Below are 17,807 nucleotides of genomic sequence, written 5' to 3' on the forward strand. Positions count from 1 at the left end.
GGTGCAGAGCAGGTTGTGGTGAGTCAAGCAGACACCCAGCCTGGTCCGGTGCTGCTGGTACTCCCCCTCGCCGCTCTCCGAGTCAATCCCTTTATATTCCCCTCTGCAAACAGCCCAGGGGTTGGAAGAGATAAGGTTGGAGGCCAGAGCCCATCTGAAAACAGGAAGAGGCGGTAAGGAGGAGCTGGAACTAGCAGCTCTGAGTCTGGGCAGAAGGCCAGGTGCTGTGGGGGAGAGGGAGGGGAGGATGCCCAGCAGGCTTGAGCTCGCTCTCTTCTGGGGCAAGGCAGCAGGACACAGAGGAGGAAAGATGGTAGCTAAAGAAAAGAAGGGCTAACAGCAGAAGATAAGGGGAGAGCCTCCATTTCCAGCAGGGCTCTCTGTACGGAGGTGACTGGGGCTCTGGTCATGGAGGCTTCTGGAGGAACAGGAGCAGTTTGATTCCCTTCAAACTGGGAGCAGAAACTGAGCTAGGGTGTGGGAAATGAGTACGTGTGCCTAACTCCCCCTTACTGTCAGGATCATGCAATGATCAGGGAATGCAAACTCTGAACACCTTCCCCTTCCACCCACTCTGCTCTCTTGGGCTCTCCATTCCTGATCCCACCACGGCTAATGCCAGGAAAAGGGGCCAGAGAGTGCCTGGACAATCAAGTCAACTAAGATAATCTGACCTTCACCCTGGCAGAAACAGGGACAGTGACATGATGGGAAGCTGCCAAAAGTTCAACCCCTTAACAGCACGTAATACATTAACCAGTTCTTCAGAGCAGCAGCTGCCCTCACACAGCAGAGCAGATGTGGCCTGGGTCTTGCTTTGCCTGTACTGATTCTTGTTCCAGATCAAGGTATTGGCATATCTAAATCAAATTATTGCTCTTTGATGAAGTATCTCCTGGTTTCATTATGTGAATATCCGCATAATGCACTGTGATGGGTGATGTTGAATCATAAAGGGAAATTTCTTTTTGATCATTGTCTTTACTGTAGTTACCTTGGTCTGCAGCAGGAGGATCAATAGCTCTGGTAATTATTATCCTTGCAAGTGGCAGTAGAATATATGCCTTGCTTATAGTCCTAACCTAAACTCCAAAGAACAGAGATCTGTGTTAGAGGATGTAAAGCATAATATTCAGATTAAAAAGGGTGCAGGATAAAATGATTCTATGTCTGTGCGTCCCCTGTTACTCAACAGAAGTTTGGCAAGCTGAGGACCTTTGGAGTTAAGAAATCCAAATGCAATGAGATAACAAACCTTTATTACAGACCACATTGTGACCTGCAGTGACCTGGGTGAGAAAGGATGAGAGGATGGTAGTACATGTCCGACTTCCTTGGGGACTGCACAAAAGACAGCCCTGGTTTGTGCTTTGCCTTCTCCATCTGATGCCCAAAGGCTGCTCTGCCTGCCCAATAGAAGTATAACCCAGGAAGATCTGCCTTACCTGCACAGAAGAGTGTTTGTCTGTGGATCGGTCAAAGTCTTTTCAAGGATGACTCTTTACATCAGTTCAAACAGGTCAGGAGCCAGACTGATTGAACACAGACCTTACAGGAAGGAGATGCAGTACTGCCCAGGCTAGGGCTACCCTTTTGGCAAATAGCCAGGCAGCTCACACTGCTCTCACGACAGTTCTGATCATTAGGACCTTGGTCAACAATGTGCTGTGTAGCCGAAATCAGAACATTTCTCCAGAAATGCTTCCAATCAACTGAAGGGGCGCAACGTTTTAAAGGCTTGAGAAGCCCAGTAGGTACCAATGAACATGCGTAGATACTGAACTGACTTTTCAGATCTGCCCTCAAGCTGCTTGGTCTCTCTCCCATTCTCAGTAGCAACTTTGGGTCCCAGCAGCCTAATTTCAAGGGTCTCTGCATGGCCCATGTGATTCACTTCGTATGTGGTGGCACAGACAATGCAGTGGAAATGAAATTTCCCTCTCTGTGCTGCCATTTCCATCTGCTGCAAGTACAGCTGAGAAGGCCAACAGAATATCTAGAGTTTTTTACTAGATTTTAAGGGGCTACCTCTAAGCTCCTCACGAAAACTCCTGCAAGGTGTTGGCCTGTCTATAAGGAGAATGTCTTTTAGGGATATCTTTACTGGACTTCTCTCAGGGAACCTGAAGTTCTGTCATTTGGTATAGCCAAAGGGACAGATGCCCCAACTGTGCAAAAAGAGCATTAAGTACCCTGCATCTGAACCAAGAATCCAGTTGCAATCATTGACAACATCACAGAAGGGCTGGTTGGAAGGAAGCTCTGGAAGTTATCTAGTTCATCCTTTCACTTAAAGCAGGACTGCTGCCAATGCTAGATCAGGTGAGCTGTGTCTTTGTCAAGTCAAATCTTGAAAATTTCCAAAGATGGAGAACCTACCATTTCTCCAATGACCTGTTCCAGTGTTGCACTAATCTCTGGTGAAGACATCTTCTGCTGTGTCCAACCTGAACTACCCAAGCTGCAGCTGCAGCCATTTCCCCATGTTATATCTTCTGCCCCAACCAACAAAGGTCATGTTCCAACATCCTTGCAACTTCCTTTCAAGGATCTGTAGCCAGCTATTTAATCATGCCAACCTCCTCTTGGTCAGGCTAAACAAGCCCAGCTCCCCCTGTCGCTCCATACTCTGGTCATATGCTCCATACTCTGACCAGCTTGGTAGTCCTCCATTGGACCCTCTTGTGTTTCTTCATCAGACCACACACAGTCCAAGTGCAGCCTCAGAAATGCCATGGAGAATGAGGATTGTAACTTACCTTATCTGCTAGCCTTGCTTCTCCAGTATTCATTCATTGTTGCTTACAGAGTTCTTCCAAGAAGAACTTACTTCCAAGAAAATCAGTATATAGCCATCAACTATATCAACATGGTCTAGAAAGAAGATTAAAAGCTCTGCCAAGGATAATTGTTCAACTGCTTTTCATGCAAATGAATATGCTTGCTTCAGATCCCCTTAGTATGTGAAAACTTGAACCCACATATGTGAAAACTTGAACCCACAGATGAGCCATGTGCATCGCTAAAAGTAAAATCTGCCGCTGAAAATCCATTCCCTTCAAAGAACAGTCAACTTTTAAGGCAATCTAATGTATTTGTTTCATTTACATTTCCTGAGCATCTCTTTGGGATGAGATTGAGAAGCCATGTTTGAAGAGCTCATCAGTAAAATAGTCTAGCATGCGCTGCACTGTAAAATCCTAGAGGAGGCAAAGCTGCTACATTATTCACAAGGTAAACCAGACAAGTTCAGAGACACGCTCACCTCCCCTGCGTGCATCATGATAACACAAGCAGCTGTTTCTTCACTAGGGTTCTCTGGTAAAGTAGCTGCTAGGTTTTCTTCTGTAGATGCTACCACCACTTTGACAAAACAGGCAAAATCTCCAGCATTATTTCACAGGGACTGGCAACTTTCTGGGAGTCAGGGACTGCATCTTCTTTTGATATGGAATGGACTCTGGCACAGACAAAATAACTCACCATAAGTAACCCAGACAACCTGAGATGAAAACTCAAAGGTTTTAGGTCCTAGTAGACTGCTTAAAATATTGTGGCTTTCTTGCAGTTTCCCCATGTCTGACTATGACAGGCATGGTGTGGTGCTTTGCTGCCTGCTGGTGTTGAACCACACCACCTGTTATCGAAGAGCAGACCTACCCTCACTGGCACCACTCCCACCTTAAGTCCTTCAGTTTAGTGAACTCTATATGAGGCTCAGCAGGCACCCACTTAGCTGGGTATGCTAAGGCCTGAATTTGTGTCTTCATCTGCCTCGATTCCTTCATGTGCTCTATTCCTTTACATACTCTATGACAGTCAAGCCTCAAATACCAGGGGTATGCAGCTGAAGGCATTCTGTAAATGGCAGTGTGAGGAATTTGCTGTTTCATTGCAACTGCATAGATCAAAACTGTATTAAGCTGCTTCTTTCAACCAAGTGATGCAAGGACAGTTTCAACTATTTGAAAAGAAAATTGCTGGAAGGAAACAGCAATTTTCCTTTTGATAACAAGATCTTGTTTCTGTTTTCTCCGTGATTTCACAGTTGTTTGTAGTGCTTATTTACATGCAGCACAACAGTATCAATCCCAATAACAATCACTTCCAACTTATTTGTAATCCTGCTCATGAACCTCTGATCTAGCATTTCCAGATGAAAGCTCCAGTGTTTGGATCAATTAGTTTCTCCCTAGCTCTTCCCTGTCATGCACTATGCTGCCTAGTTCTTTATTTTCATATATATATATACACACACATATATGTATACACATATACACACATTATGAGTACACTAATAAGATCTCCCCTCAGCCTTCTCTTCTCTAGGATAAACCATCCCAGCTGTCTCAGCCTTTCCCCATATGTGAGATGTTCCAGTCCTTTCATCATCTTTGCAGCCCCTCATTGGACTCCCCACAATGTCCATGTCTCTCTAGTACTGGGGACCCCAGAGCTGGGCACAGTACTCAAGATGTGGCCTCACCAGTGCTGAGTATAGGGGAAGGATCACCTCCCTCAACCTGCTGGCAATGCTCCTTCTAATGCAGCCCCAGGTAACATTTACCTCCTTTGCGGCAAGGGCACATCATTGGCTCATGTTCAACTTTATGTGCACCTGGACCCTCAGGTCCTTTTCTGCAAAGCTGCTTTCCACCTGGGTGACCCCCAGCAGGTACTGGTGCATGAGGTTGTTCCTCCTCAGGTGCAGGACTTTGACCTTCTTCCTGTTGAACTTCACAAGGTTCCTGACAGCCCATTTCTCTAGCCTGTCTCTCGCAGAACAAACACACACCTCAGATCATCTACCACTAACCTGCTGATAATAGTAAATTGGAAGGAGATATTAATAAATTAGGATAAATAGGATAAACTGGAAATTAATAAAATTTCTCTTCCTTTATTGGAACAAAATTACTGGGTGGAAAAAAGTGTTTTCCAGGTGTGTGGAAATGCAACCCACCGTCCCACTCTTAATATTCACTGTGGCTTTATGGTGTTCACACTTTTATCTTGTCTCTGCTGTATTAGAAATAAAAGCTCTTTGTAGTAAGGATTTGTCCACTGCTTCCTCTCTCTGCAGTATGAAACTGCAGAAGTGGAGAGGGAAACATGTTCTTGGTTGATTCAATAATAACACACAATTAACTGTATTCCCTTGACTCCAGAAGTGTTAAACTAATCTTGAGTAGTTTGGTTGAAGTTGGACTATAAAACATGGCATGCAGCTGGTTCCTTCCAATAGAGAGAAGCAATGACATCGGTACATGCTTTTGGTCCAGTGCAGTGCTGGAGGGTAATTTTAACTGCTAGTTTTACAGAAGTTGTAGTGTCATTTCACCTCCCCCTCTCCACCCATAGAGCTGGGATGTAAAGGGAGAGGCTGCCACTGGGAGAAGTCTGTTTATATGTTACTGGCAGTGAACAGCAGGCTCCGTTCACCCTGGTCATGCTGGCACCAGACAACGGAGAGGCAGGGAATGGAAATGAAACCTGATGCTCAGGAATGGAGGAAAATGGCCAGATCACCCTCAGAGATCCAAAGAACCAGTGTCTGTTGTGACAAAAGCTTTGTTTGCCCTTACAGATCAAATGAGGCAAAGACTAGGGCAGTAATTCAACACGTGGACTGGGAATTGATCTACCACTGAGGATAACTCACCCTTATGGGCAGGCCTGTACCTGCAAAGCACCTTTGTGAGGGTGCGGATAGGGCAAGTCCTTGGTCTTGTGTAAAGCTTTGGTTTGCAGGACAATGATCCACTTGTACCACTGATGAGATGGTTATGAGATGAAAATGCACAGAGGATTTATCTAAGAGATTTCTCACAGATCCATGGAGTAGGAACTTCACAGCTGGAGGCCTGAAAGTGATACTTCATCAGGACAACACAGTGTTGCACGGGGCTGTTAGAGAGGACCCTGCAAGAGACGTGGAACACAAATGAGACTGAGAGAAAATGCTGAGCTATCTCCTGGAGACAGTAAAGAAAAAAACACCTGATTTTGAAGGGTGGAGCCCAAAGGAAGTGAAAGAACCCAGCCTCCAAAGGGCAGCTGTTAGAAAACAAAACGTACACCAGAAAACCTGGAGATTACACACACATCTAAGTAATTTTGCCATTGTGGAACCCAAATCAGAACCAAACATAGACATAATGCCCTGCAGTCACAGTGATATCCACCAGCATGAGAACAAAAGTACTGAGAGTTTCATGGAAACACGATCACCTCCAAGGAGTTACAACAGAAAGCTGAATTTAAGAAAGGAATGAAGCCAAGTGCTTAGAGCACTGATCTACCAACAGCTAGATCTTAGGTGAGTTTTCTTGCTGGAGAAGTGTTAAGGACTAACTCACTGTCTTAACTACCATAAAAAGGAAGGGGCCAGGCAAAGTCACTAGACCAAATCATAATGTTTTCCATCATGTGGAATGCTGAGTTTCGTCCAAGTAAACATCGAGCCAAAACAAAGGTTCTGACTTGGGTGGGCACCAGTGAAGCAGCAAAGAGTTGGGTCCTTGCACACAGTGACACCACCACTTGGCAGAATGGGTGCAAGGTGGCTAAAGCCAGTAAGCCAAGATGGACCATATGCTTTTCTGACTGAGCAACGGTGTAGGCAGTGCATTCTTGGTCTGAGCAGCTGGAGGAAAGTAGAGGGATACTAACATTAGTCCTTCTTTTCACAGGTACATGACTTTGCAAAGTGTAGTGCAGTAAAAAGTAGACCCTTTCAAATCCTAGAATGATTTGGGCTGGAAGAGACCCTAAAGATCACCTGGTTCCAACCCCCCTGCCATGGGCAGGGACACCTCCCACCAGACCAGGTTGCTCAAAGCCCCATGCAGTTCAGTGCCATACCAGTGAGAGTAAGAAGAAAATCTGCCAAGGAAGAAAGCTCCTGAGGTGTGGTGCAGGAACTCTGGGTGCTGTGGAACACCAGGCAATTTGAATTAGCACTGTTGTTTTTAAAACAGAATTAAACTCACTTGGTGCCACTGAATACAGAGCCATCTTCCCAAATCCAGGCAGAGCCTGTGCTGTTTTTCAGTCCAATCCAGAAACACTCTGCTTGAATACTCTTGAACAGGTCCTAGAAATGGTGGAAAGTTACAAAGTGACTAATGACAGCCAGCCTAAAAATGGAGGTAAGGAAGAGTAAAGAGAACAGAGAGCAAGACACACCCCCTCTCCTGGCTGTTCCTTAAGGGCTTGACAATACTGTTTCTCCACATCTTCTAACCAGGAAGATCAGACCTGCAAATCACGCCTGGGATTGCACCTATGTGTACACTCACAAGGAAGTAAGCGTGCTTTCAAGGGTCCTGGGCAGATTCTTCAAAGGATGTTTCTCAGGGCAATATGTATGAACCAACTACACCCCAGCCTTATGGAGTTTCCTACAGAGCTTTATGTAGGAACACATGTTATTAGTATTAATATTAATGCTCTACCAGTCAGCTAGCTAGCAAGCTAATACAAAGTATTAACAACTAAAGGTAAAATCAAGTCAGGGCAGGAAGTACAGGCACCAGCAGTTCTGTGTAAAAAGCCCAGGACCAAAGCTCATTAAATATTATATGTATGAACTTTCCTCCTACATGTTTTCAATGTTCATTTCCTTTTACCTAACCTTTAACTCCTGTTGACTGTTAAAAGGTAAAACCTGTAACAGAAACTCAGCCCCGAAGTAAATTTCCCCCCCTCAAAAAGAGAGTTAGAGAAGTTTGTCTTGTCTACATTTGCATTGAAACTCAACAACTGCAACCTATCAGTAGTATGGCTGGGCCTTATCCTTATCTTCTGCTGCCATAAACAAAGGTTCAGAGCAGTCGTCTTCACATGAAAGCACTTGTAAAGCTGGCTTGGTAAAATGATGGAAATAGGAGTAGCTTCAGGCACACTTTAGTGTTGCTGGTGGTTTGGAGGTGACTGGGCTTCCCTGGCAAAGGGAGGTTGAACGGTCACAGCCTTTGCAGAATAGGGCATATATATCTGGATAGCTAGGGAAGTCTTGTCTATGCAGGAAGTCTGAGCAGGGATAATGGGTAGCACTCTAGTAGCAAAAACAGTAGTAAGAAAGCAGCCAGACCAGGGAGGCATTCTTTGTGCAGAGAAATGGGTAATCTGGGGAAGATCAGTATTTCCCAAGGTTTGCCTAAGAAAGTGTGAGAGCCTGGTACGTACTTCCAGTCAAGCAGAGACCTGGCTTTGTAAGCCCCCACAGAACATCACACAATGCAACTTCTGTCCAGAGACTGGAAGCTGTCCACGTTCGTTGGACCTGAGCTAATGAGCCCTAGCTTGCACAAAACTAGATCAAGTACTTCTGCTCTACTTAGGCAGCCGTGCCTCCCCTCCCTAGCGATCACTTCTGCCCACTTCTTTAGGTGTCATACATGCCCCTGCCCCCAGTGAGCACCTGCTGGAAAATGAGCAGTGCAACAGATGGTTTCTGATTTTACCAGGACAACTGAGGGTTTTTGGCAGAGAGAGGAAGTAAGCACTGAAAACAGACTGAGAAAGAGATGTCCAGGCATGAACACAGGGAGTAGCAAGGGTCACTGAGCAGGAGGAGCTGGAGTGGTTGCAGGGAGGATAGGCACCACTGTTGCAAAGGGAGCATTTCTGAAGAGTGGGCATGACTGGTTTGTAGGCAACGGGTACAGAGACTGCACAGTGCCACAGGCACTGCAGTCATTTATCTCAGCCTGGCTGGGGCTAGGAGGGGAGGCAGAGAGGGACAGTGGAGAAGGCTGTCTCCTAACATCCTTCATGAGACGATTCTGAGCAGTTGACAGGGACCCCCACCTCTCCCTTCTCCCTCGTGTTTCTTTGCCTGCCAGGAACTTCTAAGGTGTATACTGAAACTGGAAGTGCACTGTGTAACGTTGCAGTCATAAACTCTTCCTCTCCTTTAAAGTCTTGCCAGAGTGACAGCACTGCTTGGATGTCAGTCACTGAGGTATCTGCAAGGAATATGAAGATCCTCAGAGAATAAGAAAACCATTACCATTTCACTGGTATCGCTGATCACCAGGAGATGAGCTCTCTGTGCCTTGCAAGCTTCCTGGCTGGAATGCCAGTCCTTCTTCTCCTTGGAGAAAGAGTAGCAGCTCCCTCTGTAGGCTACCCACTGCTCAGGGCAGTGTGGGTGGGATTCACCTGTAAAGGAAGCAAAATACCAACTTTCCTCTACCATTAACCAACAGAAAGACACTTGTCAGCAAGGGCCTGTTGCTTTTGCAACTCCTCTGGATATAAAAATAGCTGCATGAACACTGAATTTCAGATCCTCTGTGCAATTTCCAAGTACTCGTACAAGAGTTAGTTGCGCTCTCGTGTTGGTGCAACCCCCTCCCCCAGGTTTCCTCTGAACTATTCAGAAACCCAAGAACCAAAATTGGCTATCTGAAAGCAGACAACACTCTGGGTGTGCAAAAAGTAAGGGGAAAAATGACATCATTCTGTGGGTATGGTGTTATCATGTCACACATCAGGTGAACAGATTTTAAGCAGCAAACACATGTGGCAATCCTACATGCTCTAGCACCTTCTGCATGCATGCAAAATTGTTACAGACCTTGCATATTTGTTCTACAGTTTACCACTACAATTACAGCAGACACGTCTACAAAAACCTTTCAATACGTTTCACTGCTTTTAGACATAGGATCTGAAATGGGTTGCCTGGGGTCTGCACAAGGACTATATTCTTCGAAATATTCTGGATAGGCAGTGGGTAATTAAGGCTGGTAGAAACCTAGAACAGCTTCTGGTTTAACCACATATAATGGAGTTCAGGATCTGAGCTCCTGTACGTAGAAGAGTTTCTGGTCCTTTGCTGTTGGATGCTCACCCTTAGCACCCCTTTGTGTACTTACTAATCTTCCAAATCAAAGCAATTGCTAGGATGATGCTCAAAATCCCAAAGCCTATAGCCAGCTCCGGCACAACTGCTGGCCACAGACAGGGAACTGCAAAAGAGAAAACAAACCATAGTGAGCAGGAGCCACATGAAAACAGACGCTGCTTTTAGGCAGTTTGCTTGCATCTTGGGCATTTTCATAAGGAACTGAACTATTTAGAGCATCCCTTTTTGGCCACACTCTGCTCACCACTGACCCTGCTCAGTGTCCCCAGGATCTCTCCACGCCCCTACCCACCAGTCCAGGGCTCCATTTTAGATCAACCCAGAGCCGTCAGTCCTTGCTTGATTTTCCCAGGAGGTGTACCTGCCTCCAGGTCAGCCACAGCTCTGGCTGGTCCAGCCCCTGCAGTGGCTGACCCCTGGAGAGGAAGCACCTGCTCCAAGTCAGCCAGAGCCCCCCAGGCACCATGTGGCACTTTGCGCTGTCAGAAGCCTCCCAGCAAACCTGCTCCTCCTCAGTACTGAAGGTCAGGGTGGAAACACAGAGCTGCACTGCCACAGTCACCCTGTTTCAGCTTAAAAGCAAAAAGAAACCCAAGGCCTTGGGTTTGCTGTGAGACCCAACAGCTCTCTCAGCAACAGCGACGGGTTTAACCTCAGCATCCTGTTCACAAGCTTAGACACATGGTTCCATCTTGCTGGGACACTCTCAGGTCAGGCCTACGCCTTCATCCTCCTCTCCTGCGGTGGGGTGGCAGGATGGCAGGGCCAGCCCTGAAGACCTTGGGATGTTCCTTGACACATCACCACCACCATCCGCTGTTCGCTTGCTGCCAGTGGCAGAAGGTGACTCCTTGGGGCATCCTCCATCATGTCCCAGCACAGCTTCCTTTCAAAGGGTGAGGTGGGACCTTGCTGGTGCCTTCTCCTTTAAGCTAATTTACCACATGCTGCTCTTGTGGGGCTCCAGAGTCTTCTACCCAAATCCAGAGGCAAAGTCCCTGATGGAGCTCATGAAATCTGAGGTCATTCTCTCTTGGTGGCATCACAAGACCCAAAGAGACTTATCTGTACTCCCTAAAAACACTAGGAGGCTAAGAAGTAAGATGGAGGGAGGGGAAGGCTGGCTTTGACCAAAGAAATTGCCACAGCAAGTACATTGAAAACTTGGGAGAAGAAGGGCTGTAATCACAATGACATAGCAATAAGATACAAAATATACAGGGAAGACAGAGGGGGGCTGTTCTCTACTCAAGTAAAATTACAGTCAAATTAAGTTAAATAACTAACTGCATCAGGAAGTTACAGTAACAGCATCCCCACAGACCAAGCAAATACTACTAAATGCATAGGGTTGGAATTATATGCCAGACAAGGATGGTGACAGCACTCATGAACCAGCAAAAAAAAAACCCCACAGCAACTGTGAGGGAAGCAGAGTGGTGACAAGCATCGATTAATCACATTAAATTACTGAAACACCGTGTCAGAGCATGATGCTGAGGCTGAAAGCTCAGGCACCATCAATAGGCAGCTTGTGGAGCAGCAGGCAGGGAAACACAGAGAGCAAAGCAGCTCGTGACTGCTCTGAGCCATGCTCAGGCCACCCGGCTCACCATGGCTCCGTCCAGCAGCTTCTCTGCTGCAGCCAGCACAAATGTACTGAGGTTCAACAAGGCCAAAAAAACAACAACAACAAAAGGCACTGTGGCATAATCATTTCAAAATGGAAAACTACAGGAAAATGTGGAATTTGTCAGAGAAAAATTAAAAGGGGTGGCTAAAATAATACAATATTTGTAAGCAGTAGAGGAGACTTTATAGAGTCTTGGTGGAGACTGAAAGCAAATGAACATCACGTATAGAGAATATTGTGGGAAGGACAAAGAAAGCGCTAAAACAGAAGGGGAAGCAACTTCACTTAATAACAAGGATGCATCCTTTAAGCATTGGAAGCTTTGTCCAAATTCAGAAAGTAGACCAGATCAGTAAATTAATAAAAATTAATTCATTTTGATCTTCAATCAGTTTACAGGCTCACTGGTTTTAACCAGTATCTGGTTTATACCAGTATATTTAGACCTGTGGTTTTGGCTAAAGAAGTTTCTAAGGTAACAAGAGAGAGCATGAGGGAGTTTGGTTGTAAGCATCATTCTTCTGGTAGAAAGATATTTCCTAAGATAAAGGTTTTGTCATGTTTTCTGAAGCTTTGAGAATCTTCTATCTGCCCCTAGTTAAAAAATAGCAACATTTCTTTCTTTTTTTAATCATTAAATAAGAACAAAACCCCATCTCTTTTCAGTTCCGAAATACAGAAAGACTTTTCAGTTGCAACCTACTCCTCAACTCCATGCAAGAGGACAATGGGAGAACGGAAGGACTTCAAATGGGCAGCTCTCCTCTCCCTGTTCCTCTTGTAGGGTCACCTTTGTGTCTTCGGTGATGGAGTTTTGCCATCAAATCTCAAGAGAATGAAGTCAGCCCGAGGTGAAGGGGTAGAGTGAAGCTGCTTCTTTGCAGATTACAACTGAGAACTAAGTAAAAGGGGATGAGCACCTGTTGAAACAGAATTCTTTGTTCTGAGACCACATTTCTGAGGATTTCCACTTCTGTTTCCCTTCCTGTCTTGCCTCTCAGAGAAGCTACCTGCTGCATCCTCCAGATCACTATTTCAAATTTTAGAAAAACTCCTTGCAGGACAAGGTGACTGGGATGACACTCAGTGAAGTGGTTCATCCTTAAATGTCGGCACCAGGCACCGGAACTCGTGCCTCCTGGCAGTGAACAGAGCAGTTCACCCTCTCTTGTTTCACACCAACTGCAGAAAAAAGGAACTGACTTGGCTCAGAGTCAAAACAAAATCCCACTGCACCTCCACAGCCAGAGCAGTGGGAGATGAGACTTCAGTTCTTAAAAATGAAAAAAATTAGATGATTTTGAGAGGAAAACAGAGAGCGAAGGGGACAAGTCATATTGAAAAGTTCAAGGTGAATTTGAGCCTCACTTGAACTGCAGGGATCAACTCAAGGAAGTGGAATAAAAATGTTCATACATCAGGAATTTTCCCCTTGCAAAAGGGAGTCCCTGCAGTTCCCCCTTTTTAAAACAGGTTCATGGGTTTGTGCTTGATCCTCAAGCCCTGGAGAACATGTGAAGCTCTTGTAGGAGTGAAAAGGAGATGTACCTGTTGAAACAGAGGAGGGAAATTTGAATGGAACATCCAAAATTACTCCCAGGTAGCTGTCTGAGCAACTGTGGAAGAGTCTCCTCAAGGGAAAGGAGAAGTGGACTGGTGGACATTTAATGCAAATATACAGTGTTATAACTTTCTAGTATTAAAACCAGACAGTTAGGTCTCTCAGTGTTCTGGAGAAATGACTGATCTACTGCATTCATCTGCAAGCAACGCGACCCAGTATTTTTAGGTTTGGGAGTCCAGGTACAGTTCAAAAAATGAAAGCTGTTAGTGTTTTATAATTCAAGACTTCTGGGACAAACTGGAAGATGTCATTGCGCTGTCCCACATAGCTCCCCTCAGGTCCTGCCTATGTCGGTATTGGAGCAGCCTGACTACTTGGGGAGGAGGATTTGAGAAAGGAGGATCCTGTCCTTGGCTATCGCACAGGCCTGGTTATCACTGTCACTACAAGCTGCCACACAGCCTAACACTGCCTTAAGTGACAGGTGGACTGACATTTTGGTAGTGTGGCACATCTAAAGCTCTGTGGAAGCCAGGCAGAAGACAGCCAGGGCAACTCTTCATTTTTGAAGAGTCCATGAGAGCCAAACACAGTTGATTTGACCAGATCAAATCAATTTGATCTATACACCTGTGATATACCTGTGATACTGCAGGGGTGACTTGGTAGCAAGGGTGCGCGTTTGAAAACAGAGATGAAATACCCATGAACACATCTCTCAAAAGTGATGGAGGGAGGGGCAAGTGTTGAAACTAAAGACCTTCTAAAGAAAGTTACTTGAACTTGCACGCGGAAGAGACCTGGAAAAAATGGAATAATACGCACAGAAAGTGTGTCCAAAGATGCGCTTCCTTAATTGAGGCCCTCTGACTTTAGCTCAAAAAGATGAGGGAACATAAAGGAATTTGGAGAGGAGGAATATTAAAAAGAAAACTGTCAACATCTCAAGAGTGCATCGGGTAATCCTCATCTCTATCAGGGTACAAGTGAACAGAAATGGAGGGGAATGAAGGGATGTCCTTGTGTTTCCTGATGCAACAAAAAAACACCATTTCTGGTGAAAACACACACAAAAGCAAGACTGCCTTCCAAGCAGACAGAGTGTGATTACCAGATAGGAACCTGGGGGTGTCTGCACTGGCTTCTTTTTCCATAGCACAGCAGGTGACCAGGCAGCAGTACCAGCCACAGATACATGCAGTTACTATGATCAGGGCACTGAAATCTCGTGTGCCAGAACTAGAGTTTCCTTTGCTGTAAGAGCTCTGAAAAAAGCTAGGAACAACCACTCATGTTGCAGCAAATACAACACAACTCCTCTGAAGCCCATGGGCATTTAGTGGAAAAGCAATCGGCTCATGGGAAGGAGGTACTTACAAAGAACGACCACCTATGCAAAATCACTCCTCTAAGGTGGTATTTTGCAGATAAGCAGACAGAGAAATTGCTCATGTGACATTTGCAAGGCCTGAACTGGGGGAATGGAGCAGAAATAAGGAAAGAGAAAATTTAAGGAAGGAACTAAGAAAATCTTGCTGATAGTAAAATGCCCTGCAGAACTGTCTCAAGGCAAAAGCTGAAAATTCGCTCACTGGGAGGTATGTAAAACCAAAACGGAGAAAACACAGGAAAAAATGTATCGTAAAAGAATCCTGCAGAGCCCCAGGGAGACTGACGGGATGATCTCATGTGCCTCCTCTCTCTGATCTCTGATTAGCATACGCCTGTAATTTATCTGTACTCGCATCTCGTCTGCCCTTCAAAGAACTGCTGCTGACAATCTCTTATTGCTGACAAGCAGACAATTTTAAACTGCAAAACACTTTTGGAGAAAGGATGGCTGGGTTGCATGTCCAAGAGTACACACCAAAAGTGATCTGACAGAGAGAGGGAGGGGAACAACGCTGGGTCTCTGACCCATCGGCTTTTATCACAGTAAAATATTCACAGCAATTTTAGAATCAAGGCAACAGCACCGTGAGCTGGTACTCAAAGTCAGTGGCCAGCTCAGAGCGCTTTTGTTAGATCTTGCTTTTTCTCAAAATAAAATCTATCATTCAGCGTCCTCACCCAGAGTCCTTACCTTTCCTCTCCTGTCCAGTTTTGGACCTCGGCGGCAGAGTCTGAGAGAATCTGACAGAAGTATAAATTATTTCCTCACTTGCTTCGGCTGCACAAGTTTCTGATCTGCTCCCCTCCATGCCAAAGCGAAGAGTGCGTATGACAAGATGTTTCGATCAGGCTGTTGAGCAACAGGGCTCCACGCCTGTGAAACAGGAAACCTGAGGCTACATTCAGAAGACAAGAAACATGAAGTTGCAACCTCTGTCTCCAGCAGATCAAAATTAACTAAATTTACAACAGAACAGAGAGCGCTGGAAGTGCCACAACTTCCATTTCCTAACCTGATGAGCGATGTCTGCAGAGCAGCTGTTTGTGGAAGAAATGATTAATCACAAAGTGCAGGGCAATCGTTGCCAGTGCAAGAGGCTGTGATTACTCTGATGTAGTAACTGTGAAGATGTGTGTGGATCTCAGGACAGAAGCAGGTGGACAGTGAGAGAGCACAAGGTGAAAAGTGGGATAAACAGGGGCTACGGCAAACCGGCAGCCCAGGGAAGGAGAGGTGGACAGCATGGGTCTGAGAAGAAAGCCTTGAACAAAAAGAAAGCTTTGAACAAATCTACTGGGAACTCTGTCTGCACCCAACGCCCAGTGTGAATGTGCCTGAGACACAGGCAGCCACTGAGAGCCAGCATCCCTCAAGACCCTCTGAGTCAACATCTCATCAGCATCAGCACCAGCACCAGAGAGACATGGAGCATCTGTCCTGTGAGGAAAGGCTGAGAGAGCTGGGGGCTGTTTAGCCTGGAAAAGAGATGTCTTGGAGAGGACCTTATTAATGTATATGATTACCTGAAGGGAGGATACAAAAAGAATCAGGCTCTTTACAGTGGTGCCCAGTGACAGGACAAGAGGCAACGGACACAAACTGAAACACAGGAGGTTGCCTCTGAACATCAGGAAACACCTTTCTACTGTGAGGGTGACTGAATACCAGCATAGGTTGGTCAGAGAGGTTCTGGGGGTCTTCATCCTTGGAGAGTCGTCTTGACAATGGTCCTGGGCAACTGGCTGTAGGTGGTCCTGCTTGAGGTGGGGGTTGGACCAGATGACCCTGAGAAGCCACTTCCAACCTCAACCATTCTGTGACTCTGTGGTCAGCAGTAACAGGAAAGGATAGTTTTCTTCTGAAGTAGTGAAGATTGACCCCTGATGAGAATGGTGTGGAGTACTGATGCTTCTACCATCCTCAGAAACCTCTTGGCCGTACTTGAGAGGAAGGGGGAGGCAGAAGACAGCAGAGCTACTCAAGAGGAGGAAAGTCTCTCCTGAATGCTTTGAACGGACATTAGATAAGTCTAAGCAGAACTGTCAAGCCCATGGAGGGAGAATTTGCTATAGCCATGATGAGAGCTTAGATGGGAATGTTATCGACGTGGCTGGAAAGAAACCAAGAAGACTCTGACACTGCTTCAGTGCCCAGACCAAGGGGAAAAGTCTGTGTGGTCCAAGGCACTGCAGGCTGGCTGCGGGGCCAGCGTGATCATAAAGACGACGTTATTTGTGAACAAGTGGAGAAGCAAAGGCTGGCGGGGAAGAATGAAGAGTTCTGTTTTGATGTGTTTCACCATTTTCTCTGAAATACCAGCAGTAAGCTGAGTTCTTCGTCTGGACAGGAAATGGAGAGGAAGTGATGGCACCATAGAAGGGTATGCAGGTACTGTTAATATAAACAAATCTGACCTCAGCAGTGAGATGTCTTGTGCGACACTCCCAGTGGAATCGGCAATAGGACACAAATCATAGCAGGACTAAATCAATCAGTTTTCCAGGAGCCAACAATGCTCCTTCCCAGTTCATCACTACTGAAGCAGCATACTGTAGGGACGCCCCCCAAACTCCTCTTAAACAAGTGGCTTCTTTAGCAGGTTGACAAGTTCACTAAATCCAGCATTTCTTTCTTAAATAAAAGCTGTAAAAGCCTCAGAGCTCTGTCAAAGAACATCCGTCCCTTCCAATAACAGAGCCCAGAAAAGTGGACTCTCGGACCATCACAGTGAGGCATGACTTAAGAAGTGAAATGTCCTTTAAATATGCCAGTATCACATAATTTGTAACTTTATTAATCCTACTCAAGATGCTGAGGTCCAACAACTTTGTTCATGATCAGCTGGACCTGGAATTCTTCTGCAGTGGCAAAACGTGCAGGAGCCAGATGAGACAGCTATATTCCGAAGTATAACAAAACTGCGTGTCAGGCAGGGGTGAAATCTGAAGGATCAAGGCCACAAAGTAGGTTTATGAGGTTAATAATGGTCTTCCTTGCTTTTTTCACAAGCAGTCACTCTGGAGGCACATGGGAGGATGGCAAGGTCCAAGAACTGTGACAGCCGACTGCCTTTGATGGAGGCTGCCATGATTTAACCCAGCAGGCAGCCCAACACCACCAGGTGCTCACTCACGTCACCCCCCCAGTGAGGTGGGAGAGAGAATCAGAGCAGAAAGGTCGGAGCACTTGTGGGTTGAGATAAAAACAGTTTAATAATTGAAATAAACTAAAATAACTATAATTATTCTATTATTAAATAATACTAACAACAACAATAATAGAACACACAACGTTATACCCAGCTCCCACAGTAGCCACTGGCTGTACACTCCCAGCAGTG

The 17,807-nt window shown here is 45.7% G+C and overlaps 1 protein-coding gene across 1 annotated transcript; it reads right to left on the bottom strand.

Moving 5' to 3' along the window:
• Positions 1 to 5,810: 5,810 nt before the first annotated feature.
• KLRG2 (killer cell lectin-like receptor subfamily G, member 2) lies at positions 5,811 to 15,275 on the bottom strand. Its single transcript, XM_010183407.1, has 5 exons — positions 15,158 to 15,275; positions 9,888 to 9,980; positions 9,017 to 9,168; positions 6,993 to 7,096; positions 5,811 to 5,922 (listed from the first exon to the last, which is right to left on the bottom strand). Exons 1-5 carry the CDS (start codon positions 15,273 to 15,275, stop codon positions 5,811 to 5,813), a joined length of 579 nt encoding a protein of 192 aa, XP_010181709.1.
• Positions 15,276 to 17,807: the final 2,532 nt, after the last annotated feature.

Source organism: Mesitornis unicolor, unplaced genomic scaffold (genome assembly GCF_000695765.1).
Source record: "Mesitornis unicolor isolate BGI_N332 unplaced genomic scaffold, ASM69576v1 scaffold35634, whole genome shotgun sequence".
Taxonomy (NCBI): domain Eukaryota; kingdom Metazoa; phylum Chordata; class Aves; order Mesitornithiformes; family Mesitornithidae; genus Mesitornis; species Mesitornis unicolor.

What these genes read in the sequence shown, in the direction of transcription:
- KLRG2 (XM_010183407.1), bottom strand. Translation starts at nt 15,275, where the DNA reads ATGGAGGGGAGCAGATCAGAAACTTGTGCAGCCGAAGCAAGTGAGGAA. An exon ending in AACTGGACAGGAGAGGAAAG is followed by an intron (nt 9,981 to 15,157) that starts GTAAGGACTCTG and finishes TCTCTTTTGCAG; the next exon opens with TTCCCTGTCTGTGGCCAGCA. An exon ending in TGCTTTGATTTGGAAGATTA is followed by an intron (nt 9,169 to 9,887) that starts GTAAGTACACAA and finishes CTTCCTTTACAG; the next exon opens with GTGAATCCCACCCACACTGC.